General features: G+C 43.3%; 1 protein-coding gene across 10 annotated transcripts in view; it reads right to left on the reverse strand.

Annotated features, from left to right (window-relative positions):
- SEMA5A (semaphorin 5A) overlaps positions 1–20,624 on the reverse strand; it is a 477,458-nt gene that overhangs the window by 229,028 nt on the left and 227,806 nt on the right. For all 10 annotated transcript variants that reach the window (XM_053906877.1, XM_019450800.2, XM_019450802.2 and 7 more), the window contains one exon: positions 18,883–18,928. In XM_053906877.1, the coding sequence (XP_053762852.1) occupies positions 18,883–18,928 (46 nt within the window). The remainder of the gene's footprint in view (positions 1–18,882; positions 18,929–20,624) is intronic.

Genomic DNA, 20,624 nt, shown 5'->3' on the forward strand with positions numbered 1-20,624 from the left:
ACAGAGAGAAGGCTATACGAGGTTGCAGCACAGACTAGACCAAAAAGACAAGAACTCCTGAAGCTACCAGAAGCTGGAAGAGACAAAGACATATTCTCCCCTAGAAACTCTGACAAGAGTGTAGTCCTGCTGATACTTCGATTTTAGACCACTGGCCTCCAGAACTATAGGAGGATAAATTTTTATTTTTTAAGCCACCAAATTTGTAATAATAGTCATAGCAGACCCTAGGAAAACTAACACACTACTGAAAAGATAATTATGTCAGACTTGACTCGTATCCTTTCTAATGGACAAAGATACCTAGTTTAAATGTGACTTCCAAATATATTTTGTGAGATCTGTATTTACAAGCCAAACGTGTGTCTCATGACCTAAATGACTCCCTCAACCAATGATAACATTCATTTTTTAAACAGAAGAAAATCCCACTTGGGGTATGCATCAGACCCAACACTCAGGACAGCCTCTTCACCCAAAGGGTAGACAAATTTTAAGCAGCAAATTCATAAGCATCAGGAATCTCAAAATCAACATACACTGGCCTTCAAATCTGGCTTGAGAAGGTTTAATGTGAGCAGCAGACAGAAGCAAATTTATTGTAACCAAGCCCTTAGGACTGTCTTTGCAACAAATGATAAGAACTCAACTCCAATCAGTTTAAGCTAAAATTTTCAAATAGTTTATAACCGGAAAGCACAAGATGAGAAAACCAGATTGAAGCACAGGCTAGCCCAGAGGTTCAGAGCATGCCATAAGAATTCAACGGTGTCCATTCCTAGTTATCAGGGGCTCTGTTGGGCCTTTTTCTTGGGCTGGTACCACACACTGACAAGAAGGACATAAGTAGCCTATGGTTAACATCATCCTTCAAGCTCATGACTGCAAAGAAAAGAGATCATCCCCACTTCTCTCAGGGCATGTTTCAAAGTCCCCTAAAGGCCACTAGTGAGCTGCACGTGGGTTGCTTTCAGAACCCTGGGCCACGGAGATGGGACACTCTTACTAGGCTTCCGGGGTCAGCAGCCCACAGGTGAGATCAGGGAAATGGAGGCCATTGTGTATTAATCCCCCGTGGCTGCTCTGATGACTTACCATCAACCCGGTAGCTTAAATCAATAGAACTTGAATCTCTCACAGTCTTGGAGGCCAGAAGTTAGAAACCAGTATTACTGGACCAAAATCAAGGTATCGGCAGAGCCACGCTCCCTGCAGAGGCGCTAGGAAAGAATCTTCCGCATCTCTTCCAGCTTCTGGTGGCTGCAGCATGCCTTAGCTTGTGGACACATCACTCCCACCTTCAAGGCCAGCCTCTTAAGTCTCTCTCTGCTCCATGTTCATATGGGTTTCTCCTCCGCGGGCATGTATAAAATATCACTCTACCTCCCTCCCAAAATAACACTTGAGAATACATTTAGGACTTGCTCACATAATCCAAGATAACTTCTCCATCCCAAGATTCTTAACCACAGTTTTGCCATATAAGGCAGCATTCCCAGGTTCCGGGGATTAGGACGGACATCTCTGGGGGAGCCAATTTTTAAACTACCACACCGTGTCACCAGCAATACTGCCAGAATCGTAGAGAGTCGGGCCCTAAGAATCCCAGAAGGAAAAGAGAGAAGCGAGCAGTGACAGAAGCCCCTCGCAGGTTAAAGCACGTCCTTGCTCTATTAACCCTGTTGCCGATTCTGTAGATACAAGAAAGCCGTCGCGTGTTTGAACCAACACGAAAGCCAAACTGAACCTCGTACCTGCTTTATCTTCACGGTGAGGCTATGCGGCGGACAGTGATGAAAACAGCATGTTTCATTTCAGGCTCATGTTCATTCATGCTCATGAACCTGGCTCATTCATGGCTGTTTCTCAGAGTAGAAGTGCAGTGATCACCAAGGCACGATCCTCGGCATCAAAGAGGCATCGACATTCCCATGATATGAATATTAGCCAATCTAGACAAAGTCAGTGCGCTTTAGATACTGAGACAGCTGCTCTAAAGCTCAGAAATCTTAAGTGCACCTGCTAGCATAGCAGGGAACTTCATGTATGAAAAAGAAGATATACACCCATTCTTTCAGCGTTTCTTTCTCCTCCTTGACTCAGACAAGGCTTAAGCAAAGAGAATGGAATGGGAATCCCTAACATACACTAATTATAATACAGAAAGAAGTTTTGAAACCAGGTTTAAATTTTTTTGGCTTTTGTTGTTTGTTTTTTTCATGAGTCTATTTAATTGATTAGCTTATGCTGTTACAAAAAAAAAAAAGAAGAAGAAGAAGCGTATAAGCATATATACAGCAAACAATCTGGAAAATTATGATAAAGCACAAAAAGAAAAATCCAAACCACCCACTACAAGGATATCACCACCGCTAACTTACGTATTTCAAATAATAAATTTAATTTATATGCTAAGAAGAAAAACAAGTTGAGATCAAGCTGAAGGAATGTCTGAACTTCCTATTTCTTTACTGAACTTATAAGCTCCAAAAAACATTCCTAAAGGTACCATTAAAAAAAAGTTTTAAGCATGTAGATGATGAGGTCATCAGTGTAGCTGCTTAATTTCCAACCATGTTTCTTTAAAGAGAACATACCCATGTCCATGTAGGAAAACTCAGATTAGCAATTTAAGAAGAATCAGAAGAAAGAAAGAAAGAAAGAAAGAAAGAAAGAAAGAAAGAAAGAAAGAAAGAAAGAAAGAAAGAAAAAGAAACAATCATTTTCATGTGTCTGTTGGCCATCTGGATGTCTTCTTTGGAAAAGTATCTATTCATGTCTTCTGCCCATTACTTAACTGGATTATTCATTTGGGGGGTGTTGAGTTGTATCAGTTCTTTGTATAGTTTGGATACTAACCCTTTACCCCATATGTTATTTGCAAATATCTTCTCCCCTTCCATAGGTTGCCTTTCACTTTTGTTGACTGTTTCCTTCTTGTGCAGAAGCTTTTTATTTTGATGAAGTCCCAATAGTTTATTTTTGCTTTTGTTTCCCTTGCCTCAGGAGACCTATCTAGAAAGAAGTTGCTACGGCTGATATCAAACAGGTTATTGCCTGTGTTCTCTGCTAGAATTTTGATGGTTTCAGGTCCCACAGAGGAGGTGGGGGGCAGGGGCAGATGAGTAAAGCAAGTAACGGGGATAAAGCAGTGCATGTGTGGTGATGAGCCCTGGGTGCTGTATGGAATTGTGAAATCAATATATTGTACTCCTGAAACTAATATTACACTGCATGTTAGTTAACCGGAATTTAAATAAGAACTTACCTCTCCCCACCCCCCCAAAAACCTTGAAAATTACGAAGTTTAACAAGTCCTATATAAAATATTCTGGCGAGGAACAAATTTTGAACTATAAGCTTATTTTTATCATGATACTCAAAGAAACACAGAAGGGAGAAGATGAACATTTACCCAGCAAAATACCCCATTCATGAGACAAATAACTTGTTAGGGAAAAATAAAACAAACACCATTGAAAATTGATTATATTGTGAACTATAAATAAATCCTAAGAAATTACACACGAATAAAGACCGGGGCTCTTATGTTCCACCCATATTTGTTGCTTTTGCTTTTTTATATTCAAAATCATCCGGTTTGTTTTATATTTGGAGCACCATTTGCTTGTATACTTATTATTTATCTTGGTTTCCCCATAGAATTTCTAATTGCATTTCTACTTTTCCTTTTGATAAAAATAATCTTCATGTAATTAACCACTTCTCAGTTGTTAACCTTGTGATTTGAATAAAAATATCTACTTTGTTCTTAAAGGCATTTTTATGGAACCCTCTAATTTCATTTTGCATAATTTGTGATGAGTTGTATATGTGAGACATCATATTTTTATTTCTATGAATTCTTTCTTGAACTGTTTTTTCCTTCCCATGGAAGTCTTCTCACACTTTATGAATACAATATCATATTTATACTATTTTTTAACTAAAGTTGAACATGCACTTAATTTATAAAGATATCCACAGAAGCTAAAACAAAAGACTCAAGTAAGCCCTCTATGTTGTGTCCATATTCTGTTCAAAGTAAGAATATTCAACTCTTTCACGGTCTATTTTGACATTTGTCTCCAAATCTCTAAATAAAATTATTTTACTGCTGTTTCTTGATTTTTTTTTCAGCTGAAAAATATCATTTACTGGCTCCTTCTTCAACCGATCCTCCTCGCATCAATACACATACCTTCTCTTGTCCCTGTTTTCTCAATACTGTTTTATCGTAATTCTGCTTGGATATTCAGCATTTACATATTTATGACTATGTCGATACTATTCACAGATGTGCCATAAAGTAAGAAATGTTTCTGAAAACAATTTTGTTTTTCTTGGAGTTAATAACAGTCTTGTCTTAGTTTGTTCAGGCTGCTATAACAAAATACCATAAACTGGGTCGTTTATAAAGCCCAGAAACTTATTCCTCACAGTTCTGGAGGCTAGCAAGTCCAAGATCAAGGTGCTGGCAGATTCGGTGTCTGGTGGGGATCTGCTCCCTGGCTCAGACAGTGCTTTTCTCTATAAGCTCACAGGGTAGAAGAGAGGTCTCTGGGGTCTCTTTTTTAAGGGCACTAATCTCGCTCATGAGGGCTCTCTCCACGTGACCTGTTCATCTCCCAAAGACCTCAAGTTCAAACCAATCCCTTTGGAGGTTAAGTTCTTATATCTGAATTTGGAGGTGGGGGGGGGGGGCACAAACATTGTCTATAGCAGGGCCCTGGTTTCTTTTTCCACGTACTTACTACTGATTTGTTCCCAACGCCCAACTGTAAGTTTACATTTTCTCCAAACACATACTAACACCTCAGGTATTTATTCCATGATGGTTATTTTCCTGGAAAGACACCTTCTGACACTCTTCGACCTACTCCAACCTGCTCCTACAGCCTACGGCACAACCTTTCCACAATTGCCTCTCTTTGCCCTCATCAGATTTTTCTCCCTCTCTATGTCCTGTGGGAGCCTCTAGTGCAGGCCTGGCATATGAATGAGACACTGTTCAGATGGGTTCCTTCACGTCCCATCTCTCAGGCCCTGTTCACCTTTCTGGGAGATTTCATCAAATTTATTTTCTCGCTAACTGTTGACATCATTCTTTAATCATGTAGTAAAGACAATCTGTGAAAGGCCATTTTAATAGACCGAATATTTTATTGTCTTTGTTTAACGGATGCAGTATCTTCCCTGACTTCAGCAAACATTAGTGGTAACTTCCTGTCTCTATTTCCTCCAAGTTTCTCATCCAATTGGTTTTATCGCCTATTTTTCATCATGAGAAACGTAAAACAAAACAAAACAAAAAGAGCTGGGTACATGAATTGCTTTGTAGGCCAGGAGTTACTGGTGCCTATTTTTCCTGAGCATGAACACCACCCACAGGGGAAAGGAGCCGGGACTACACTACAGAGCCTTACACTTCGTGTCCTTTTTTTTTTTTAATTGAAGATCTAAGCTATTTCTAGGTACCCCAGTCCGATACATTTCTAGGTTTGTCATGTTCCAAACTCAAGCCTCTGTCTTCTTTCAGGGTGACACAGGCGCTGTCGTGCTGAGGTACAAAGTGAGGGAAGATCTGGAAATCTAACCCCTCCCTCCACTGCCTCCTACTATTTGCACTTTCCATTGAAAAATCAGCTGTAAATCTTACTTCTACTCCACTGAGCATTATATGTCCTTTTCTCCCCACTATGGTTCATTTTTAAGGTGTTTCTCTTTGTCATTGGTTTTCAGGCTTTCAACCATTATGTGTCTAGATGTGGCTTTCTATTATTTATCATTCTTGGTGCTTGCTGAATGTCTAAATCTGGTGAATGATGTCTTCAATCATTTCTGTAAAGTGTCAGCAATAATTGCTAAGAATATAGTTACTACTTTGTTTTCTCTCTTTTCCTTTTGAGACTCAAATTATAGGGGAGATCGAATTTTGAACGCAACATGTGTCTCTCACTTTTAACATTTTTTCTGCTAATTCCTCTCCACGCCTCAGGCTAGATATTTTCCAGCAACTAAATTCCAGTTTACTATGCTAACTGGATCATCTGTGGGTTTCATTCTATTGCCTGAGTTTACCTAACTTTTCTGTCACAGGGTTTTTGCCTTTTCACATTTCTGGAATATTTTGCTGCAAGCCAATTGCAGAGACTCTAAATGATGCTACTTCCACCAAGAAATATTCCTTCAGAGACGGTTGCTTTTTTCCTCTGTAAAGCAGATCTGGAGGGAAAGGGGGGTGAAGGTAGGGACTAAGCAGAGTCAGGGCTGAGGTGCAATCTGGAGAGATCCAATAAACTTCTGATTCATCTTTGTTTCTAGAGTGTGGACTCTCCAAGTTTTTAGGCAGTAACCTATCGGGTATTTAGTTCCTTGGTCCTTTAAACAAGTGGGAGATTCCTTCTACTCTGTTGTAGCTTAGATCTTCAGCCATAGGACTACCACATTTCGGCAAACATCTTCAGGGGAAGATTGGCCATGTGTTTGAGGCCCATCACATCTTTAATTTGTAGCTATGCTTCTGTGTGCGAGTGAACGTCTGCTGGTTTCTCTCCTTCTGACCAGCAATCTACTGCAGGTTCAACCTTTAGCTGAACCCACACTAGATTTACCTCCTTTCCCACTTTTCTTGCTCTTGCGAACTTGTAACATTTAAATATTGTCTCTGTTCTCAAAATAATGTGTCAGGAAAGAGCTGAGGTGATCATATTTACTGTATAGCTGTAATATTTTCCTGAATCCCACTGAATATGATATTTGGAATCTCTTTAACGTCATATTGTATTCCTTGGACAATTACCATTTCATCCGAAGTAATTAGTTTTGGTTGTTTTATCTGGCTTTTACCACCATATTTTGGATTGTGGTATCCTCTGTTCTTAGATACTTCCAAATTTCCAAATAAAGGGTGCTTTGTATCCTTTAAAAAATGTCTTCAAATAGTTTGGTATATATAGATATCTATATATAGATACAGACATAGATATAGATATAGATGATAGAGATATAGATATGATTCCATTCCTAGTATTCACAGACTTTTAACTTTTACATATCTTTATCGTCATTTAAATGCTGTTTTAATGGGTGTAGTATCAGTATCACTGTGTCTCCACCTTCCTGAACCAGAAACTGATGGCTGTACTTTTCAGACTACTTTTGATTTCAATGCTCCTTTATCCAAATGATGATTAAAAATTTCCAGAAAAAAAATGTACGTATTTGGACTTCACTTCATACATACCCATACTTAATTTGTTATTAAGTAGAATGCATCTAATAGTGAATATCTGAGTGGGCAAATTACCTCGGTGCCTTCCAGAAAGCACGGAAACGATAACTGAGTATCCTCCAAAATTGAGAAACAGGGTTGAAAGTCAAGAATTAAACTGTACATTAGAGTGGGAGAGAGCCAAAGCATAAGATACTCTTAAAAACTGAGAACAAACTGAGGGTGGATGGGGGGTGGCAGGGAGGGGAGGGTGGGTGATGGGTATTGAGGAGGGCACCTTTTGGGATGAGCACTGGGTGTTGTATGGAAACCAATTTGACAATAAATTTCATGTATTGAAAAAAAAAGAATTAAACTGTACAATCAGCCCATTTCAAGTGATAACAGAGACCATATTTTGTCAGTTGAAAGAGGCAAGCCCCTAGGCCAGTAAAAACTGATGCAAACTGGTGAAACATCGTGACCTAATAAAAAGGTTACATATAAACTCTAAAAGGTTGGCCATTATGGGGCACCTGGGTAGCTCAGTTGGTTGAGAATCAGATTCTTACTTTCAGCTCAGGTCATGATCCCAGGGTAGTGGGATCAAGTCCCACATCAGGCTCTGCACTGAGCATAGAACCTGCTTGGGACTCTGTCTCTCTCTGTCTCTCTCTGTCTCTCTCTCTCTCTCAATCTCCTTCTGCCTCTCCCCACCTTCTCTCAAATAAAAATAATAAAATAAAATAAAATAAAATAAAATAAAATAAAATAAAATAAAATAAAATAAAATGTTAGCTATTCAAGAACAACAAACAGAGAGTTTGATAAACAGGGCAGTGTCTATCACAGCTCTACCTACATCACTCTACTGAACTGAATCACAGTTACCGAATAAATTCAGGATGCCAAATAGTTCATATGCTAAATAATCACCAAATCAGGGGATACCTGGGTGGTTTCAGTCGGTCAAGCGTCCAACTCTTGATTTCAGCTCAGGTCATGATCTCACAGTTCGTGAGTTGATCTCCACGTCAGGCTCTGTCCTAACTGTGGAGCCTGCTTGGGATTCTCTCTCCCCCCCTCTCTCTCTGTCCCTCCCCTGCTCGCTCACTCGCTCTCTCTCTCAAAAAGAAATAAATAAATTTAATAAAAAACCTGTAAATTAAAAAAAAAAAAAAAAAAAAAGAATGACCAAATCAGGATTTTCAGTCCAGTCACTGTAGAGAATGGTAGGCCAATGTAACTCATGTGTTTTTCATTTGTATTTCTCCCTTGCCATTCATTCTCAGTAAGCCCCTAGGTCACTGGGAGATTCTGCTTCCAGAATACATAATTTCTTACACAAACAAGAAATCCTTTACTTATCTCTGAAACAAAGGGTTCTTCTGGGATGGTGGCTTATCTATTTGTGTCAGCATCTGGGGAGAGGCGCACAAATAAGGAAAATGAAAGCAGGGCAGAGAATCTAAGCATGACCATCATTCAGCAGTCCTGTCAGGTGCTGGGGCCACTTCTGAAATAGAGGTAGAAATGCATTTTAGATAAATGAAAAGGACCCCTCCGTTTATCTAGCAGCCTACGATTGTCAGGCAGTATTTGCTGTTGGCTCACAGAAACTTCCTGACTTCATTTCGAGAAACTAAAGGATGCATACTCCTAAGAAAAATATTCATGCATCTTCAATTTCGCTTTTGAGGCTGAGAGTGGAGCAGAAATTCAGAAACGCATAGGGAAAGTCGTTAAGGACAAAGCCATGCACGATACAACAGAACGCATTCAACAATCAAGCAGACATACAAACATTTCACTTCGGTGGCAGGGGCAGGTCTTGGCAGGCCAGGTCTAGAGCATCAAGACAAGCCCAAGTAAAATACGCAAACACGCTGAGTGGCACACACACCGTAGTGGGCGCTCTCGGGGCCTCACCCGGCTCTCCTTGCACAACAGTGCACCTGTCACTGGCTGCCGTCAGCTTTGGCTGGTACTGGCTCGCGGATGCCCCCCTCTCTGCAAACCGCTCTTGGCTGATGAGCGCAACCTCGTTAGAAGACCCATGTGACCGGGGAGCCTGGGTGGCTCAGTCTGTTGAGATTCCGACTTCGGCTCAGGCCGTGATCTCACGGTTCATGAGTTCGAGCCCTACATCGGGCTCTCCGCTGACAGCTCAGAGCCTGCTTCAGATCCTCTGCTCCCTCCCTCTCTGCCTGCTCATGTGCTCGCGCGCGCTCTCTCGCCCTCTCAAAAATACATAAACATTTACAAAGATTTTTTTGAAAAAAAGACGACTGTGTGACCACCTTCCCCCAGATGCAAAAATCGGTAGCTAATGATGGAAGGACAAGGGGGGAACTGAGTATAAATCATCCCCCTTGCCTCAAAGGGGACCAACTGAGATCCTATCTAGTCTCCAGAATTCCCTTGGGATCAAGTTGACACTAGACTCCAGCTGAGAGCAAATTCCTGCCTAATTCTGTTCTCTGCTATCTTCCTCACTCCCCACCTGCCGAGAACACGCCCTCCATACAGCACAAGCCTATGAATCCCCGTCTCCGACTTCCAGGAAACCCAGTCTAACGTCCAGATATAAGTTCTAATGGTAAATTAACAGTTACACTCCCTGTCTGCCAGCTGTCTATACGCAGTATAGTAAGCAGTAGCAATGAGCAAAGTGAGGCAGCCTGTCGGCTGGGGATTAAGAGACTGCCCTCTGGACCCAGACCCAGATCCAAATCTCAGCTCGGCTACGTACCAGCTGGGCGGTGTTGGTTAAATCGCAGAAACTCTCCAAACACCAACGCCTCCTCCATAAAATATTAAAAACATTACATAACTTCGGGGTGCCCGGGCGGCTCAGTTGGTGAAGCGTCTGACTCTTGATTTCAGCTCAGGTCACGATCTCACAGCCGTGAGACCGGCCCTGTTTCCGGCTCCGTGCCGGGTGTGGAGCCCTGCTTAAGATTCTCTCTCTCCCTTTCTCTCTGACCCTCTCCCACTCTCTCGCTCTTTCTCAAGAAAAAAAAAGGAAAAGAAAAAATCATGTAACTTCAACCTTAGTGACGTTGAGAGGCTCCCGTTGAGACAATGCATGCGGAGGGCTGAGCACAGAGTGAGAGTGAGGGCCTGCTTTTGCCACAATGACAGAAGAGAAAGCAAGTCGAAGGCTGGTGCACGTTAGGATTTTCATGCTGAACGGGCCTGCAGGGACCGTCCGGTCCACTCCTCCTCCAGCTCTCCTCTCCACAAGGCACCATGGAGAAGCTGAGGTCTGAGGAAGTTATGTGGTTTATTCAAAGTATCCTTGCTTTGTTTTCTACAGAGACGTTAGAAGCGTGAACAAATCCGTGTGCGTGAGAGAGAAAATGAGAATGACGTGGGTTGGGGGGGGGGTGGTGGACGGAGAACAGGGAACAGTAGGGGCACCCCCAGCGGCTAGGCCCGTGTTTCCCAGCACCCTCTGGGTGAAAATGCCAACACCTGCCAAGGTCTGAACGCCCCAGTTCTCTGCCTCTTCCTGGGCATGCGAACCACACGTTCTGCCCCCTTGCAGTTGACTGAGGCCAGGTGACCGAGTGACGGCCGCTGGCATCTGGGCAGAGGGGAGGTGTGCCACTTCCGGGCATGGCCCATAGGATCTCCTTTGCGGGATTTTCCATTCTCCGTTCCACGCCGCCCCTGGAAATGTGGGTCGGAGATGGGGGCACATAAGGCAGAAATCCTGGGTTCAGGGCTCCCGCCGCCCCTACGGTGCACTGTAGTGCAAGTAATGAGGCTCCGTGTGTGCGTCCAGCCCCTAAGGACACGGGGCTGTTTGTCGACAGCAGTCAGCTCACCTTCACCAATACTCTGAAACTAGAACGCCTAAATCATCCTTATGAAATATGCATAAACGACTATAAATCTTCCGGGAAGTTATGAGAAAGGGAAAGTAAACGGGTAGATAAAACAGCACTCGACAGGGAGCGTTCACCAAGAGGGTGGCTGCGGGAGTTCAGAATTTAAGGACAAAGGTGACCAAATTCTTCGGTTTCCGACCGGGAAGACCTAGACTGGCAGACCGACTTAGGTCGAGGTCTGCTGGGACCATGAGACATTGCACGTGGACTCAAATTAGAACACATCCACCAGATACTGTCTGAAAAACTCGAAACACAAAACAGAAACAAAAATTTTCACTGCCTCAGATTGCGTTCACTCATTCATTCAGGAAATGACACATCGAAAACTTCGTATGTACGAGGTGACAGAACAAACCCTTTCTAAAAGGGTCACTTAATAAATATTTTAGGCTTTTCAGGCAGGGCAGTCTCTGTGACAACCGGTCAACCCTGCTATGCAGCAGAAATAGACCGCATCTAAGAGACACTGGTGTGTGCGTGTTCCAATAAACTCTGTGAAGTAGAATCCCGGGTTGGCGGTATGCACGTGAACGGGCGTGGCCATGTTCCAAGGAAACTTTAACTATGAGCCACAAGGGCTGGTTTGCACACCCCTGAAAGGTTTTAGTAACGCTGATCTCTATGAGTCCTTCCACTTCTACAGTAGGATGATTTTAGGAACATGTTTGATAAAGAAAGGAAAACTAAAGTTTAGAAACCTGATTTCTGACGACTGCAGTAGGGACTGGTTTCTAACTGTCCAATATAAATATAAAATTTGATTGAAAAAAATCAGTCAATATGAATATCTCCTTTGAATAGTTATTCTGAATTATTAAGTAATACGTCATTCTTACACAGAATCCGAAACAGGCTCCAGGCTCTGACCCGTCAGCACGGAGCCCGACGTGGGGCTTGAACCCACAAAGTGTGAGATGATGACCTGAGCTGAAGTCAGATGCTTAAGCAACTGAGCCACCCAGGAGCCCCAGTTGACTGAATTTATTTTTAAATTTAATCGCGTATTGACAAAAGGAAACAATTTAAACTCCAGAATTCCAGCAGCTTCTCTTAGAAATGGCCACCAAGTTTTCATACATGTGTTTGGTTCAATATATGAAGAACTCTAAAGAGAAAACTTCCTTCAGCACATCAGAGATCTTACAGATTCAATCAAGTGATCTTAACATCACAGACTAGAAAAGCAGCTTCTTCAAAGTATATGGGAGTGAGACAGCAGTTACCCAACACAGGGTTTCAACCTTGGTGCCATTAGAACTCAGAGCCACCGTGGTCTTTGTGGAGTGGGGACAACCGACCCTACGCATTACGGGATGTTGAGCAGAATTCCTGGTTTCCACCCCACAGATGTGTCTCACCGTTCCCATCAGAGGTGAAAGCCAGAAGTTCTCAGCAGGTTCAGCAGCCCCCAGTTGAGAAACACTGGTTAAGATAATGTCAGGTTGAAAGTCAGTTCCCCAAACTTAAAGATCCAGGAAACAAAGTTAACATCTATGCTAACTTCCAACAGAAATCTCTACCGATATTGACCAGGTAGTCACACACTTAATGGTTTTTAACCAACAACTCATGGAGAGGCAGGTGGCAAATTGGAGCACAGATTTCGATTTTTCTGCTTATTCCAGCAGTTGTGAGTGAAAAACGGGCTGTGAATTCCTTTCCCTCGGTAACAAAACAATATGAAAATGGATTTGGAGCAATTCCCTCAAAGAATATTAGAAAGATGGGGAGCCTAAATGAGCTGCAGTCCCTTGTGCTCTTGGGATGCTGTTCAAGGAGCGTCTACCTCGGGCCATCCCAGGCATCACCCCAGAGGGGCAAATGTTGTCAATTAGTCTTGAGGCCAGCTGCGTTTCTGAATTTCTCAAAAACCTTCTTTGTTCTTAAAAAATAACTGCGGTGATCAAAGCAAGAAGGAAGGTGATCTGAAGAGTTGAATCTGGCTATCGTGACAAGACGTGCGAAACACTCACAACGGTGAGCAGCCACGTCTTCGATCGCCAAGCCTGACTGGCTTTCAAGATGTCATGGCTAAATTGCAGCACTCAGTGGCCACAGGGAAACTGATCACAGCCTCTGAGTGGAAAGATGCTTTCTAAATGATATCACATCGACGTCTGGTTCTCTCGACATTGATGAAAACCAGGTTTTCTTTCCTTAAATTAAAAGCAACTCTCGGTCTTGCACTTTAATACAGAAGGTATGCCTGTTTGAAAACGGTAACAAATATTCTGAGTACAGGCATTTTACCTCGTGGTACACCTATATGTGCATATTTCTGTGGTGATGCCAAGGCATTTTCCTCAAGCAGATAATGTTCATCCAGGGTAACAGAGAAAATGTGTCCGACCCAATCCTGGATCAAACCTTTACTGCTTTAGAAACCCCACCAGTGATGTCTCGCCCTAACTAGAGAGGCAAAGGGAAAGACTGCTTTGAATCCGGGTTCTGTCCAGCCTCCAGACTGCTTTCAGCATCTGGCTTATCAGGCAATCTGACCTGGCTGTGAGTTTTCCCATTCTGAGGCCACCCAACCGAACTCCATTTTCCTCACCAGCGGATCTCGGCACAGTTTCACGAGCCGAGTCACAAGGCATGGCCACGTCCGGATGGACGGTGTGCTGACTCCTGTGTGTAATGCCAGCAGCCTGTGTCTGGTCCTCCCTTCGCTGCTCAGGGGGAAACAAGACCTGCCTCCACTTCTCCTCTCACCAAACACCATAAATGGGGATCACCAGTCTGGGGACCATCTTGATCTGAGGAAGCGGGGACGGGAAGGGTGCACGGAGAGGTGTTCACTGTGCCCCTGTTATGGCCGGGGGTTGGGCTGGCTCCTCTCTGTACAGCAGGACGTTGAATTCAGGGATCATTCGTGGGAGACGGTCTCTAGAATTCTGTAACAACCAGCCAACAGAAGGAGAAAAAGGAATATCATCCAGCATCTTCTGTCGTGTTACTGATCCTAAAACACGATCGAGGCAAGGAGACGAATTCGGGGCAGAGGAAGAGTACAGAGCATTACTGAGCAGACAGGTGGCTGGCGGGTCAGAAAGGAGTGGATCGGAGTCGGCAGTCACCTGTATTGTCCTAGAAGTATGCTTTGGGGTGAGAGGGCACACACGTGTGTTTCTGGATGCCTCCTTCCGCAAGCGCCTCTCATGGCTCTAGTTTCTGGGTTGTGTTCCTTTCCTTCTCTTGAATTGAGGGATGAAAATATGAAGCTTACCTCCACCCCCTAATTCAGAGTTCAAAAAAGTTAAAGAGTGAACATATTACTCGAGACCAAGGCATTAAAACAGACATTTGTCTCGCATCTACCACCTGCGGGTAATCTAATCTGATGACCCAACACCAAGGAGACAGAAATAGAACGTTCCTCATGACACACAGAGTGAATTTGCATGTGAATCAATGGGTGCTCGTCAGAAACCGAGGCTGTGAGGCTACGAAATGAATCAGAGGGTCACCTGCCCAAAGTGGCTCAGGATGAGTCACAAAGACAGTGTGTCTACCGGGGGGACTCAGGACCGGCAATCTTTTTCTAGATTAAGAAGAGCATGGGGCGAAAGTGTTTACCAGAGAGGACGGCAAAACTAAATGTTTGCTCAATGCTAGGAAAGAACCTCCAGGTGACAGGTTAGAAAGCTATAAGCAGCGTGACACTGACAGACAAGGTGGAGGCACCCCACGGCGATGGAGAGAGACAGGATCAACGCAGGCAGCCACCAGAGGTGGACCCTGCCGTCATGCAGAGAGGGGCAAGATCAAATGAAGCCTTGTCCGGTGTGAAACAAGGACTCTCGATGATTCTCAATACCGATGATCTCCACTCTGTGGCAAACTGTTTTCCCCCTCGCCTCAGCTTCCCCACCTTCCATGTTGAAACAATCACTTGTTATCTTTAGTGAGAGATGGAAGGAGGCAATTATTAGCCTGAAATGTTCAAATTAATCCAGCTGATCCTAGTAGAAACTAATATTTCTACGACACAACTGAAGGCTTCCGAGTCATAAATGCCTCTGTACACATTCTCTACAACTGGAACATCCAACGGGGTAGCACTTGCCCTGGTGCTGTCTTGAACTGGTGCTCTCTATGTAAAACACGCATGAGATTTTACGGATTTAATCTTAAAAATGTAATATCTCACTGATTTCTTGAAATGAGTACGTATTGAAATAATATTTTTGATATGAGTCAAGACAAACGTATTATTAAAAATGATTCCCATTTCTTTGTACTTGTTTCAAAATGACCGAGCACCAGTTTCAACAAACTACCCGTGAGGCTCACATTATGTTTCTACTGGACGGTGCTGATTACACCACCAATATAGCCCTTTCTTTAGCTGTACACCTCTCTTTTTGGTCACCCTGGGAAATAGTCATTGAAATTACAAGAAATTAGTCATAGAAATCAAGAAGACAACTTTACTGAAGACATGTAAGAAAGAACAGTTTGCCAGCTTCATCACTCTCCATACGGAGTACACAGGAGGCTACCGAGCAGCACAACCACCGCAAAATGTGCATCTTGGACTGTTTTGCACCAATGGCAGAGTGATGTCTGACAGCTGGCACCAGGGCTATGTCATCAAAGCCACCATTCAGAAAGTCACTGACTTCTTGCCGGGTCCCATGTCAGTAAACTGTGCGCTCTCTCACCAAGGGGTCATGCTGATGGGTTTTCAACCAACAACCTCAACTTGAGTTCCACCACAAGGCCATCGCAATGACAGGAAACCATGATGGGAAAAGCAACTTGGTTCCCTCGCCCCCACAGCAACGTCATACACAGTGTCAATGGCAAATGCGTCTGTTTGTTCCGAAATAGCTACATTTGCAAGAAAAACACACTGGGCTCTGATAAACCTTTCACCAAAATTCCTGGGTTTGCCCATTAATTATTTTATCACATTTGCTTTATCACTCTTTCTGCATGTGTGTATTGTAATTTTTAAATGATTTCAGAAGTTAGGAAAATGATACCCTTTACTCCTCCTTATCTCAGGTTTGTCCAGAGAACAAGGTCATTCTCCTACACAATCACATTACAGTTATCAAAATCAGAAAATTACTATCAATACATTTCTGCTGTCTATTCTGAAGACGTTAAAATGTTGCCAGTTGTCCCAACGGTGCCCTTTATAGAAGCAAGAAAAAACATTTTCTTCTCTTCCAAGATAGAAGTTGGATTGAGTGTTTCGTTTGACTGCCATGCCATTTTTTCTCCTTGATGATGGACTAGCCCTTTATTCTTTATGTGCCCTTCATGACCTGGTGATTTTTGAAGAGTAGAGGCCAGTTTTTATAGAATGCCCCTCAGTTTTGGTTTGTGTTCTGGTTCCTCCTGATAAAACTGGTTGGAATAACAAGCATACCTTGCTGTGTCCTTCTCCATGCACTGAATCAGGACACGTTGACTAAGTTCTCTGTCCCATTACTTGGTTATGGTGAGAATGGCTGGGTTTCTTCACCATCAAGTCATAATTTTCCTCTTGTAATTAATAAATATCACATAGGTAACTACTTGGAGACTTTATAAATATCTTGGCCATCATCAAAGTCTCAGCCATAAATTTTAGCAGCCGTTGATCATTTTTGCCTGAATCAATTTTTAGTGTGATGGTAACCAAATGATGTCTTAATTAAATCATGCCTTGAATATCTGGCAGTTGGCATTTGACAGTAAGGAAGAATGGCCCCTCCTTCTGCCTCATTTGTTTATTCATTCATTTCTTTTCTGATGTTGGTATATTCTCATTGATTCTTATTCACCGTGTTATAATCTGATGCCATCATTATTTAACAATCCATTGTCCCAGATTTCTTCAGTGAGCCCAACGTTGAGTTGGCACCTAGGTCCTTTGGACCTGCCCTCATCATTCTCTGAATATGTCCTGAATTCTGGAAACAACAAGACCTTCTAGGCCTCTCTGAGACTTTTGCCGCCCAGACCCTGGAACCGGCTACTTCTCCAAGAAACTTTAGTTCATTTTAGTGTGTGGTTAAATTTAGAAACCAAGAACTGTATATTAAATGTGCTCATTGCTACTACGATGACACTCCTTCCAGAACCTTCCAGCCAACAAAACTAGGAAACAAGGAAATGAGAGAGCACGTACATGTAAACAAATATGTGCACACACATCTACACGCACCACTTTTTCCCACACACACATACACAATGCGGCAGACCGTCTATTACACCATGAGAGTCAAAATGGCATAATATATAGTTCCCACCTATTGAAAGATCTATATTTTTATAAAAGATTCTTCAAAATCAGAGTTTTAAAATGGTATTTTAGTTACACTGCTGATCATTCTGATTTCTTCTTAATACATTCACGATTTTCCCAACAAATCAACTCATACAAGGACTTATACACTAAAGAAAACCAAAACAAAACAAAGATGTATATGCTAAACTACAGTGGCAAGATCACTCATTGTCTGGTGTGATGAAATGATTACAATACTAAGTCATTATTTAGCATCATCACTTTTAAAAACAAACACAATTAACATTTGTTGACAAATTGCTATGGCTTCTTCCTTCTGCACATTTTACTCTATTTAATTTTGGCAGTGACAGCGTGGGGAGATAGTGCCTTGTGGCCGTTTCACAGATGAGGAAACCCACAGCTGCTGGGAGGAAGGGAGCTATATCACAAACCCAGGTCTATCGTCTTCAAAGCCCTTGCGTTTTTACCAAAATTAGCTTTGCTTGTGGGATTGGCTTATTTTGAAGCCCTGGTGAATGAAAGATAGGTCGAATATTAAACCCTAGCTGGGGTGCCTGGCTGGCTAGGTCAGTAGAGCATGCAGCTTCCGATGTTGGGGTTGTGAGTTTGAGCCCCACATTGGGCGCAGAGCTTACTTAAAAAAAAAACACCCTAGCTCCAAAGTTTCCTGGATGTTCACAAATCTCAGCATTACATGCAGAAGAAATTAACACAAACTCCTCTCCAACTACTTCTTAGGGCTCTAGTACAGGAGGGTGACATTACAATTGAAGACCTTTTCCCAAGTTACACACGGCCCAGGAGTAGTTCTAGCATGTTCCATGGGGAGTTCCAGATAGTCGGTGAGAGAGATAGCCATGTCCTAACTCTCCCCTTGTCCAAGGAGACCATGGTTACCAGACCCTTCTAAAAGCCTGGAGGGCAACAGTGGGCCTTCGTGATTCACATCTGCCTCTAAAATAAACACTCTACTCAGGCAGAAGGATCTGTGTCCTTCTTCAAACTGTAAAAACAGAAGTACGTAAAGTGCATTTGTATCTATGGCCACTTACTCTTTTCTATACGTGGTTTTTTACCCCTATACTCATATTTATTTAATTATTAAAGGTATAGAGGAAACAAAGATGTTTTCCTAAGGGAACTGACTTTTCCAAAACTATGATGGCTGAATGCAGCAAAATAAATAATCAATGGCCATTCTAACTGCGGGTGGGGGCGGAGTGGGTAAGGGCTCTCCCAGACATTGAGGGGATGTCCTCTGAATTATCTATCATGTGGTGAAGACTAAATCAGGACGATGCCCATGATAGGAAGGGAGGATGCACAGTAGGAAAAAAGGGCCAATCGGGAATTAAGGCAGGTGACGACTCATATCAGATAGGGTCCGCCAGCCTGACTCGCTGAGGAAGCGAATCTCTGCTCTGGCGTGATTAATACCTTTACACACATCTGTCTTCATTCTCTCAAACGGTAAGCTCATCGGGATGGAAAATGAAAGCTTGAGAAAGATAAATCGCACCTACCTGGATCAGAGACAAATCCTCAAGCTGTAACCTGAAGAGGTAGTTTCTACAAAACACAAAAGGAGGGGAGTTTTAATTTTAATAGATTCAAAAGATTACAGTTCATCAAAATTATGAGAACAAGGCAAAACAAAGCCATGATTTGGGGCTTTCCAAGAATGCGTGTAGCACAGTTGTCCTCACACCTCAGAATTCAGAGAGGCATTCAGTATGTCAGCACATTTGAGACTGGCAAGAGGGTTAAGGAATAAGGTGCATGCGTGTGTGTGTGTGTGTGTGTGTGTGTGTGTGACTACAGTGAATCTCAGTTATCAATGGACTCTCTTGATCCATGTGGAATGGACCAAAGGACACAGGCAGTCGATTCTGAAATGGAGTTTAAGTAAGAGAATACAAACCCATTCTATGAGTCTTCATTCTTATGGATCACCTACATTCACCATGATTTATAGTTACAACACATCCTGCTTTGGAATTCAACCACAGTCTGAGTATTACAGTGTTCTGTCTTGCTGGATGCATTTGGTGTGTACAAGTTTAGAAGCATCAACTCGTCGGCCCACAATCAAGGGTGTGAAAGAGTCCCCTCTGGCTGCCCAAGAGTGAGGCAAGAAATCAGAGAAAAGGAAAGGATCTGTCTTGACAATGAAGGGGAAGAACGATGAAATATGCAGTGGCGATCAGCACAGCGGGGGGGGGGGGGGGGGGGGGCAGAACACAAACATCAGCCACATTAGGCTTTGGACTCTACTGCTGTAGGTTTAGAAACAAATTGGCCTCCTCCTGCGAGTTGCTTTGGCCTCTGACTCAAATCATGAATGCCCCCTTAATGAGGAGCTGGTGCAGGGAGAGCCACGCTCCAGGGACTATGGAGGAGAAAGTTAGCCCAGGTGTAAACAGTAATGGCAGGAGACCTGGCACCCAACAGACAGACCCTACGAAGGCACGAGTGCGGGACGGGTCTCTAAGAAGCTATTGTTTTGGGGAGCCTGAGTGGCTCGGTCCGTTGAGCCTCTGACTTGATTTCAGCTCAGGTCATGATCCCAGGGTCCTGGGATGGAGCCCCATGTCCGGCTCGATGCTGAGCATGGCGCCTGCTTAAGATCTCCCTCTCTCTCCCTCTTCCCCTCTCCCCTGCTCTCACTCTCTCATATAATTTTAAAAAGAAGCTATCATTTTACATAATGGGCTGGCCCGACCAAGGTTATTTCCATGGAACTAAGCGATTAACAAGTTTCTCAACACCAGCAAGAAACTCAAGTAGATTATTTTCACTATTTGGAGAGATGGGTAGATGTCTGAACTGGACACATGCTGTCCTAGTGGAAGTGGTAAGTGACGGCCAAGTCAGGACAATGGGCATGACCTCGAGAGGACCAAGAAGCATCCCTACTGAGCGGCCAGACATGGGAAGACAAAGCCAATAGAGAGGCTGAGGGCTAGTAGCCTGTGCGCGCACACCGTTTGGAACAAGCAAAAGGATGAGCTCACTGGTAGAGCTGTCTCCGGCGTCCCCGGCATCGCCCCTTGGTCACTCTCTCGTCTTAGAGTCTGCCCCCCACCGCGGAGCCACCGCCATCTTGCACGGCGTGGAAGTTGCCTCCTCCAAACCACTTAAGTGGCCTCTTCACCACACCCTTTCCAACGTCCAATTTAACCTATGAAATAATGCCAGAGAAGCTCCCAGAAAACACTGCGTGGCCCAGGCCACCTCCGCCACAAGGCCATTTGGGGAACACTTG

This window comes from Panthera pardus, unplaced genomic scaffold, assembly GCF_024362965.1.
Source record: "Panthera pardus isolate Hobbes unplaced genomic scaffold, ASM2436296v1 HiC_scaffold_2, whole genome shotgun sequence".
Classification (NCBI taxonomy): Eukaryota; Metazoa; Chordata; class Mammalia; order Carnivora; family Felidae; genus Panthera; species Panthera pardus.